General features: G+C 42.0%; 1 protein-coding gene across 1 annotated transcript; it reads right to left on the reverse strand.

Annotated features, from left to right (window-relative positions):
• Nucleotides 1-3938: 3938 nt before the first annotated feature.
• Nucleotides 3939-6295, reverse strand: LOC147862855 (uncharacterized). Its single transcript, XM_087320649.1, has one exon. The coding sequence runs from the start codon at nt 6032-6034 to the stop codon at nt 4295-4297; it is 1740 nt and encodes a 579-aa protein (XP_087176775.1). The 5' UTR covers nt 6035-6295; the 3' UTR covers nt 3939-4294.
• Nucleotides 6296-10569: the final 4274 nt, after the last annotated feature.

Raw genomic sequence — 10569 nt, forward strand, 5'->3', positions numbered from 1 at the left:
TTCTTTGAATGTGCTTTGTACGAGAGTGATAAGTAGCATTCTACATGACACTCTAATTATCGCAATAAAGTAGGGATTTTTCTTACTTCATTCCTAGTTCACTTAGAAAATCCCTCATCAAAGTCAATTCCTTTCTGACCTCCATTGTAGCCATATACTCAGCCTTTGTGGTCGACCAAGCCACAACCTTTTGCAATCGTGATTGCCATGGCACAACTCCCCCTATATAAGTCATCACATACCCTTATGTGGATTGGCTAGAATCTACATCACCCGACATATCAAAATCTGTGAAACCTTCGAGCATAGGTTTCCCGGAGCTATATCTAAGGCATATACTCGAAGTACCTTTTACGTATCTGAGTATCCATTTCATGGTCGTCCAATGTTCCTTTCCAAGATTGCTCATATATCGACCGACTATGCCAACAGCAAAAGCAATGTTCGGCCTAGTGCAAGCCATAGCACACATTAGGCTCCTAACAGCCAAGGCATACAACACCTTGTTCATCTCAGCCTTCTCCTTCTCACCTTTCAGACATTGACTAGCATTTAGCTTACAATTTGTCAGCAAGGCAGATACAACAGGTTTTGCATTATGCATATTAAATCTTTGTAAAACGTTTGTCATATATCTCTCTTGTGACAGCCACAACATATTTTTGGTCCTGTCCCAAACTATATGCATTCCCAAAATCTATTTTGTCGGACCTAAATCCTTCATTGCAAAGTATTTGCTTAAAGCTTTCTTCAAGCTTGCAATCTTCATAGCATCTTGTCCAACAACTAACATATCATCCACATAAAGTAAGAGTATCCTTCATTATACCTCTTGACAAAAACACATTGATCAGCTTGTGTTTTATGGAATCCGTGTTCCAGTATGAAGGATTCAAACTTCTTATACCATTGTCGAGGAGCTTGCTTCAGACCATACAAGCTCTTCCTCAATTTACATACCAGCTTCTCTTTTCCTTTCACCTTAAACGCCTCCGGTTGCGGCATATAGATTTCCTCTTCTAACTCACCATGCAGAAATGTTGTTTTTACATCCAACTATTCAATCTCCATATTCATACTGGCAGTTATGCTCAAAACAGTTCGGATGGATGTCATCTTCACAACTAGAGCAAATATCTCATCAAAATGGACACCCTTTCTCTGCTGAAAACCTTGAATCACCACAATGCGAGCCTTACATCTAGGTGTGTTGTTATCTTCTCCAGTTTTCAACTTGTAGACCCTTTTGTTTCTCAATGCCTTTTTTCCCTTAGGAATCTCCATTAGCTCATAAGTGTGGCTCTCATGCAAGGAATCCATCTCATCTTACATGGCACTATACCACTTCTCCTTCTGCATATCTGTCGTGGCTTCTTCATAACATTCTAGCTCACCATCATTAGTCAAGAGAACATATTGATTGGCTGGATACCGAGAGGAGGCCTTCCATTGCCTTAGTGGGTATCTTCTTCCTTCAGCAGCCGGATCAAATTCGGTTACCTCTATTGCCTCATCTTCCAACTCAGATTCATTTACATCAGCCTACTGTTGTGCTTCGGCCGACTTAGACTCGACCGCATCAGTTGGCTATTGTCGGTCAGTCGGTAGTGTAAGAGTGACGTCAGTTGATGTTGAATCCATAGTGGTAATAGTAGGCTGGGAAGACGACATAGGTTTCTGCTATTTCCAGTCTTCAATCGTCTTGTCTTCCACGAACACAAAGTCCCTACTCCTCACCATCTTCTTATCAAGAAGATACCACAACCTATAGTTGAACTCATCTTCCAAGTACCCCAGGAATATGCATGGCTTGGACTTGTTGTCCAGCTTTGACCTCTGATCTTTTGCAACATGCATATAAGCTAAGCATCCGAACACCTTTAAGTGTTGGTAAGACACATTTCTTCGCGTCCACACCCTCTATGGAACATCACCCTTTAGAGGCAATGAGGGAGACCTGTTTATAAGATAAACATTCATGAACATTGCCTCGACCCAATACGATTTCGGCAATTTTGCATGTGACAAAATGCTTCTTACTCCTTCCATTATGGACTCTGCTTCATTCTCTATGCCAAACCATTTAGCTCAGGTGTCTTCAGCACTGTATACTCAAGTTTGATGGCTTCAGTCTTACAATACAACTCGAATTGGCTCTCTTGAAAAACCAAAGAACGTAGTTTATTGCTTTCAAATCCGAGATGTATAAGTTGAAGAAGTATTGAATGGCTCATAATTATGACCTGAGAGGGTTTGTTTCTGAATAGAGCTACTTTCGTTGTTGCCTATGGATACCTTGCAATGTATCTAGGGAATAAATTGCAATTGCCAAACTATTTTCTCTATGTTGGAGTACATAGATTTGTTTCCGCAACCGTTTTCTATATGTTACCACTATAGCCTTCATCATCCAGCCATCTAGCCAATATCAGATTCAATCTCACGTCCGGAACATAGCATACATCCTTCAACATTAACCTGCACCCAGTAGATGTTAACAAGCACACATTTCCTATACCCACAATCTTGCATTCACCATCTTTTCCCATCCTTACATAGCCATACTCACCGATTGTGCAAGATGAGAAACTGTTACATTCTCTTTTGGGAGTTAGGTGAAACGATGCACCAAAATCAACTACCCAAGTAGGTATTTTTAAATTTCTCCTTACCACTCGCACCATCCTACTTTATATCAATTCCCCTATAACTATTGATGTTCAAGAATAAAAAATGGAATTGTTGATCAACATGTTGGTGTGGACAAGCTAGTCCAACTTTGATATCCAAACCTAGAAGGTGTAAAGTTAGTTCTAGGTTGAATCTTATCCAAACTTGTGTATGTGTTGCACAAAATATTTCTTTTTAATTAGGTCAGCCTAACATTGCATGGACCAAGACATTGTTTATGCCAAAAGTTAGGAGTGAACAATTTATTGAGGTAGGCATCGGTCTCTTCCTAAACAACAAATGTCCATCTAACCAATTTGGCCAATGAGCTTTTCCAAAAGAGCTTTGGTTAGAAAAAACAAAAATGTAATATCATGTATTTTGTTATGAATCAATAATCATAGATTATTGCTTGGTAAAAATTACATTGGTATCAGCATAAATTACATCCATTGATAGTTACTCAATTAAGTGGCACATTTGCCATACCAATAATATTTTGATACAAATAAGGCATTGACCTTGTTGAACCATGAAACTTAATAAAATAACTTGCCTCACCTTGCAACTACAAGTTGAGATGAATTCGTTATGTATGAGTGTGTTCACTATACCCCCTACATTGAAATAACAATTGCCCAAATAAACAAAACAGTGGTGAAAATTGGCCTAAGCGACAGATTGAAATTCTGAACTTATCTATGTACGCAAAGATTTTGTGAGTTCAATAATAAAACAAGGACTAGGCAATACAAACAACAATGTGACACAACTATTATTATAAGACATAATAAAGTTCAACGTTCGGTTTCTAGAATATCGTGACACACTATCAAAAACACTCTCCTGAACTCAAGGAGTCCAATTGAGGTCCGTATATCCATGCGCACACAATTTCAGACTTCAGCTATTTCCCCAAGGGATAAGGAGGTCATTCATAGAACACACACCAAAGTTTTCTCTTTCCCAAGAGAGACACTGATCCAGTTGCAAGAAGCTGCATTCTACCATACAAATTGCATCCCCTAAAAACGTATAATAATTAAGGAATGGGCGAATCGTCGAGGCGAAAGAAACACAAGAATCCAAAGAGTGAGAATGAGTAGATGTTTTTAAACCCAAAGGCACTTATAGATGGTTTTAGTGGTTCTCACCATAGATGTGATGAGTGGATAAGTGGTACTCACCATAGATGAGAAAGCATAAATGGAAATAGATTGTTGAGACATACATACATGTCTGTGAGTCACAAAAACTTACTTTTGCAGTTAAGGAATTAAGCCATACATATACATGACATATGTATATGATGACTTCCAAAAATTTCGATCCATAATTGCGTGAAGGCATGTATACACGATACATATATTTTGCTTCTAAGTTCAGCTTCACAGAATAAGAAATCTGCAAAAAAAGGGCAACTTTATAGAGAGAGAAGGGGGAGGGGGACACATCTAATGACACGTGTTTTCGTGCTCTCTCGTTCTCTCTCTCTCTCTCTCTTACACGTTGGACAAAGAAATGGGATTGATTGGATGATCATGTGGATGAGGTCAGCTCAGCTCAGCTGATGGCGATGGTGGTGGTGGTGGTGGTGGTGGTTGTGGCGTGGATGGCCAAGAGCTCAGCTGTCGTAGTGGAGCTGATAGTGATGTTGTTGGTTGTGATGGTGTAGATGCTCAGGATTCTTCTTGGCCAGCCCGAAGAGCCGGCGGCACGCTCGAATCATGCTACCGGCCGCCGAAGAGGTCGTCGTGCCGAATTTCTTCTTGCTCCCTAGAGGCGGATGATTCGTAGCTGCAGGAGGAGGAGGAGGAGGGGCATGATTCCAGGCCGAGCAAGGGCAAGGGGCATGATGGGGGCAACAATGCGAGCGGCAGCATGAGGATTGGGGGCGATGGCGCAGGGGAGCTCCGCAGGTCCCGCATTCCATGACCATGCCGATGGCTGGATCACGCAATGAGTTGGACCTTCCCAACACCATGCCGGCAGGAGGAGCTAGAGTGGCGGCAGAGTATCGAAATGCGTTCGCCCCAACTGATCTCCGAGCCGGCTCAGCCCCATACATGATCTGCCCGTCACCGCCGCCACCGCTCAGCCTGTATGGAACCCACTCATCATCACCTGCATCCTCCTCATCGATACCTCTGTAGAATGAAGAATTGCCGAAACCAGCCCCTGGGGCCTGCCTCTGTATGTTCCATGATTCATCACTGCTGTTCTGGACCCTCATGGACTGTGACCGCATATCCACCCCTCCTGACATTGGAGGTGGGATCGGCCTGTGTTTGCTGCTTCGCTGCATCATCCTCTCGAACTCCTCCGCTTCCTCCCACCTCTGCTCACCTGGGCTCTTTACCTTCTTCGACGACCATGTGCTTCTCTTCGCACCCACAGAAACAGCTGATCCCTGCACTTTCGAGGGTAGCGCCCCTCGGGCAGGAAGCTTATTACTAATCTTCATGAATCGATCCACCTCCTCCACAGGCATCCCCTCCATATTCACTTTCTTCATCACCGTGGGAGGCAACAGCGCAGTCGCGATGGCATGGGAACTACCGTGCTCTCTCACCGTCGCCGATCGCTGAAGACCACCACCGATCACTGTCTTGGCAGAGTCTTTACGCCTGCCGCCATCGCCGCTGAGCGAGCTGTTCGTCAAAGCCTGACGAACTTCCTCCTCCCATGACGGGCGTCGGACGGGCGGCGCTGGCGCCTCCTGGTTATAGTTGCAATGCGGCTTGAAGACAGTTGAGGAAGGCTTCAACTCTACCACTGCGGCTGCGGCTGTGGCTGTGGCTGTAGCTGTGGCTATGGCTATGGCTGATTTTGTGCGATTCGAAGTCTTCTCCTCGTCGACCGCGTGATAATCTCGCATGGACAGGACTCTCTCTAGAGTGGCAGGTGCCTCACCATGTCTGGGCTTGGGGGCAGATGCAATCGCTGCAGAAGAGCTCATATCATAGCTATTACGAGCGGTGAGGCGCCGCGGATCTTCGACTTGATGCTCTCCCTTCTTAGCATGGCATAAAGCGCTAGGCATGGCGCCTCCGACCATCGACGGAAGGCTATGGTGATGGTTAGGACGATTATTAGCTTGGGTCTCAGATATTGAAATCGCTGCTACTCCGTGGCTTCCGGTTAATGGAGAATCTGGTGTACGGCCACAATCCTTGTGATGATCGCTCTGCAATTCTTCGTGATCGGCCTCTGACTCTGTACAACTACCACTGCTAGTGTTAGAGCTAGAGCTAGTGGTTGTACAGCTGGGGTGTAATCTATTATTAGCCGGCGTGCCGCTGCTGCTGCTGCTGCTCGTTGGCGCGCCGTTCAGCGCCATTCTTCCATGGCCCCAGGAAGACATGATTGGATCAGAGATAGATGCGACCTCTCTCTCTCTCTCTCTCTCTCTCTCTTCTTCCCCTCTCCTCTGAGCTGTTATTCTTTCTGCGGACAGAGACAGGGGACAGGGACAGGCCAGGGGAGGGGAGGGGAGGGGATTGTATGGAAGGCGATCTTCTCAAAAAACCACCATCATTATCATCATTTGCATTATCAAGATTTTGGTTCTGGGGAGTTGCAGAAATCCCACACAAACAGGGAGGGGGGGGGGGGGGGGCTGGTAGAAGAAACGGGAAATTTGAGAAATGATGAGTTTCCGGGAGGGAGGGTGGGGGTTTTTTTTTTTTTTTCCTGGGCCAAGTGGAATCCCAGGACAGATAGAGAAGGAGAGGGACAGTTTCTCAGGAGAATGGATGATTCTTTATTACCAAATGAGAGAAGCAGAAAATGATTGTGAGAGCTCAAGAATGCATAACATACACACATCTATTCTACTATTATCCACAGGATTCAATGGAAGGTTGTGCATGATGAGTGTCTACAGTCAAGAATAAGTAAGCGTAATGTAGAGAGATAATGGATGAAGAGAGGGGATTGGAGTATATATGTATCAGTATGTATAATGTATGTATGTATTAGAGAAGGAAGAAGGAGCAGTAGGAGTAGTAGTAGGAGTAGGTAATGCGGTAATGGCTGCTGCTGCCCACCATGATATTTATCGATGATGATGATGATTTATGCTTTTTACTCACACAAAGGTGCGCACATATATTAAGGCACACACTCTGTCTCTCTCCTCTCTCTGTTTTGTGTGGACTGTGGAGCCAAGTCAGTGTCTGTACCAATCAATCTTAGGAACGCTATCTATATCTGTCTATTATGTTGTGTGTGCATATACATATGTATATAATATATGTATCATACATCATTATATATGTATGTATGTTGATGTGTCAACCGGGGGGGGGGGGGGGGAGGGGTAGGTACACCACTAGATTTGAGGTCTGAACCTATTATTTCTTTTCCCCTTCTACGTTAATAACTTTATATTCTCTGTTCCTCCTGTCCCGGGATGGGGTAATTATTAAGCTTTTCGTTGGTTTGTTGGGGCCCAGGCCCCAGAAGGCGAAACGAGGAGTGTCCACTCTTGTCCACCCGCCCATCCATCGACTAATGCACACCCCCCCACCCAAAAAGTAATATATGTAGCTAATTGGTATGTTATATGTAGTAGCCATTAACTCTATTATTATTGCGGTTGTGTTGTTTTTGTTTTGCTGGGGTGTTTTACTTCTTCTTCTTCTTTTTAAAACATGTCCCCAATTATTATCTCTTTCCATTTTTCTGAACGTTTGTTTTTTTCTCTCCTTTTTTTTTTGTTTTTTGAATTTCGAATTAAATTCTTGGTGTTGTTTCTGTTTTTCAAAAAACAAAAAACCAAATCTCTTTCGAATTTCAAAAATCTGTTGAGGGGAGAGGGAGGGGGGGGGGGGGGGATTAAAGAAGAAATAAAGTGAGAATTTATTGTTCATTTTTATTTTCTAGTTTTTTTGAAGGTAACGGAAGGGCTACCGGAACACAACGTGGAGGCAGGCAGCCACCGCCGCTAAACACGCACGCACAGACACACACACAAACAGAGGTGAGAAGAAAATGCAAAGCTAGAAAACGAAAAAAACAAAAGGAGATAGAGAGAGAGGGGGGGGGGGGGGGGGGAGGTGGAACATTGAAGACGAAGAAGACGAAGAAAGAACGTGCAAAGAAATGCCATCACGTTTATTTTTTGGCCATTCATTTTACCCAAACGCCATCACTATTTTTTTAGACTATCCCCACTACAACTTACAAGGAAGGCCAATCTCTCGAAACCTAGCAGTGACCACGATTTTTCCTTTTTTTTATATAAATGCCCCATACATCATTCCTTTTTACTTGGGAGGACACCCTGTTCTTTTTCTCAAGTTTTCCTATGCTTTGTTTGTTTGTTTGTTTGTTCATACTCGTAGACACTTACTTATCTTTTTTCTAGAAGCCCTCGTAAGCTTAGGACCTCACCCATTCAATAGATTCGATTTCTTCAACTTTCATTACAGCCCGAGTAGCCAGTTCATTATGTTTGCTTCTCCCGTATTGCCTTGATTAACCAACCCCCCCCCTCCCAACACCCCAATCATTCGATCCACGCACATAACACCTATACTATAATCAATTTTGCAATTTACTCTTCCTTCTCGCTAATAACTCCTCGGCATTTCTGAAAAGCGGTTCGTTATCAAACTATAACCACAAGGAACAATGATAAAGATGGCATCCCATTCACACATCACAAAGCATTGAATACAATCTTCCCCTCTACCTATTGTACTAGGTATGGTTATGGTTATTCTGGAAAAAGATCATTTAAGCTCGTTGCCCCACCATAAAAAGAAGGCCTTCCTTTTACCCTGTACATACAACGTGCCCGTGCTTTTACTTTGCAAAAACTCTAACTCTGGATGAGTACAAAGCCTTGTACCTTGCAAAAACTCTAATTCTTAGATGGGTACATCACCTTTTCTTTGGACAATGCAGTTTGCTTCATCTTGGACCTCATCTAAATAACCACAAACAATTACAAAACATTGGTTACCTTGTGTGCCACAAAGATGTGTGCAATAAGAATGCAATTGTCTTTGTGACATAAAATATATCACAATCCCTTGTATGTCTTGAGAATTGAAAGTATGGTTAAATGTTAGTTCATGTACACAAGCCAAGGTTATGAACTCGTGGGTAATTGAATGTATGTTTGGCTGCCAAAAAACTGAATGATAATGCTTAAAACAATGGTTAAAAAGAAGGAACTTTGGTTCACAAAAGCACACTTGCAACTAACATTCAAGGGGAAACAAGGTATGTACTCTAATTAAAATAACTTATTCAAAATGACTAGATGAACTTGTGTGCCTATCTATAGAGTATTCGAGATCCTCCCTTTTTCCATCATACTTCCCAAAGATCGTACTTGGTTTCTAGTTAGGCACAAGTCTCCTTGTCTAAATGGGCATGTACCAAGGAATCGTTTTTTGTAACGTTATTGTGACTTCTTGCATTCAAAGTGAGTTCACACAACTTCAAAGGAATTTGCTCTATTTAAAGCGTTCTTAGGGTATATATTTCTTGTTCAATATGATTAGCTTGAATTTCACATGGTAGGTGTAAACATCTTTAATAATGACCCATGCGTTGACAAACAATGATGTGGTAGTGTTGAATTTGCCTCTCTGTTTATGTCTTACGGATTTATGTTTTTTATGTAGGAGAACCTCTCGAAAAGAAACTTCTCTACATCCTCTAGTGTGCTATGCTTTCCCATTATTTTTTGTCAGATCTGAGAAATTCAATAACAACTACATTAGAGAACCATAAATGCTAGGTTCAACCCCTAGTAGGATTGAGTGTTGAACACGGTTGTAGACCAATTAGAAATCCTAGGTTTCGTCCTTAATGTCATCATGTGTGGAAACAACCAATCAAGAAAGATCACTTGGGTGTTAATATTTAGAATGGGGATAAACACTAAATGTGTTTGGAAAATTTGCTTAGCATTATATCTCTCTACAAAGAACCTTAGGGAATAAAGCTTATGATACCTTCTAAAGAGAAGGTTGCATTTTCAACTTTGATGACATTGAAATATTAAAATCGGTGGAAAACCCGAAATGTGGAATATTGAGAAAGGAATGGAATTTTGAGTCGAACTCGTGCGAACCTTCCAAGTCCGAATATATGGTAAAAAAATTAGAGCTTGAAAATGGTTCATTTTCAAGTGTGTGTGGGAGAAGTCTTGTACAAAATGCTACTATTGTGAATAGTATTTTAACCATCTTTGACCTCTTGCATTCATTCTTATCTTCAAAATCAATAACTTTGAATCGCATGTTTAGGCTATCATTATTCTATCTCATTCTTTTTTGTAGTGTTTTTGAAGGATTCTTGAGATAGGTTGTGCATCAAGTGGAGGTTCGTGATCACCTCCAAATAAATGGTATCAAAGCAACGAGATAAGTTGTAAATGTTATAAAAGATGTTTATGTGAGTGTTTTAAGCTTCTTATTATTTGGGACACCTTTGGAGGATGCTCTCTCTTACTACTATTTGTGCTTTGTCTTTCCTAAAATTGGCTGCAGTAGCCGATTAAGACTAATGAAACGAACCTAAGTTCATTCAATTGTATTTAGATATTAGGCTTAGAGTTTGCTATTCTCGTTGATCACTCGCAGGCTCGAGATCTTTCTTTTTCTTTCTTTCTTTTTTCCCAAAAAAACTCCTTCCATTAGTTATAAAATTTTACAAATGAGACTATTATGTACAAATCCCCGTAGGGACACGATAATTCCATCTTATGTGGATGCCCATTGACTCAAGAAAGGGAGAGGACGACCATTGTTGGATGAAGGTTATTCGTTGTCTTTCGACTCCATCGAAGCCGCCCTTGAGGCCATCATATTGGCTCTTTAGAGTGGCTACAATTCTACTCCATATCTCTTGCAGTAACCTTGTTGGATGCATGGTTTG

Source organism: Azolla caroliniana, unplaced genomic scaffold (assembly GCF_043228905.1).
Source record: "Azolla caroliniana isolate FFs.n. ecotype wild unplaced genomic scaffold, voAzoCaro1.0.p SCAF_6, whole genome shotgun sequence".
Classification (NCBI taxonomy): Eukaryota; Viridiplantae; Streptophyta; class Polypodiopsida; order Salviniales; family Salviniaceae; genus Azolla; species Azolla caroliniana.

Bases quoted from the DNA above. Each gene is read 5' to 3' on its own strand.
- LOC147862855 (XM_087320649.1), bottom strand. From the start codon at position 6,034: ATGTCTTCCTGGGGCCATGGAAGAATGGCGCTGAACGGCGCGCCAACG.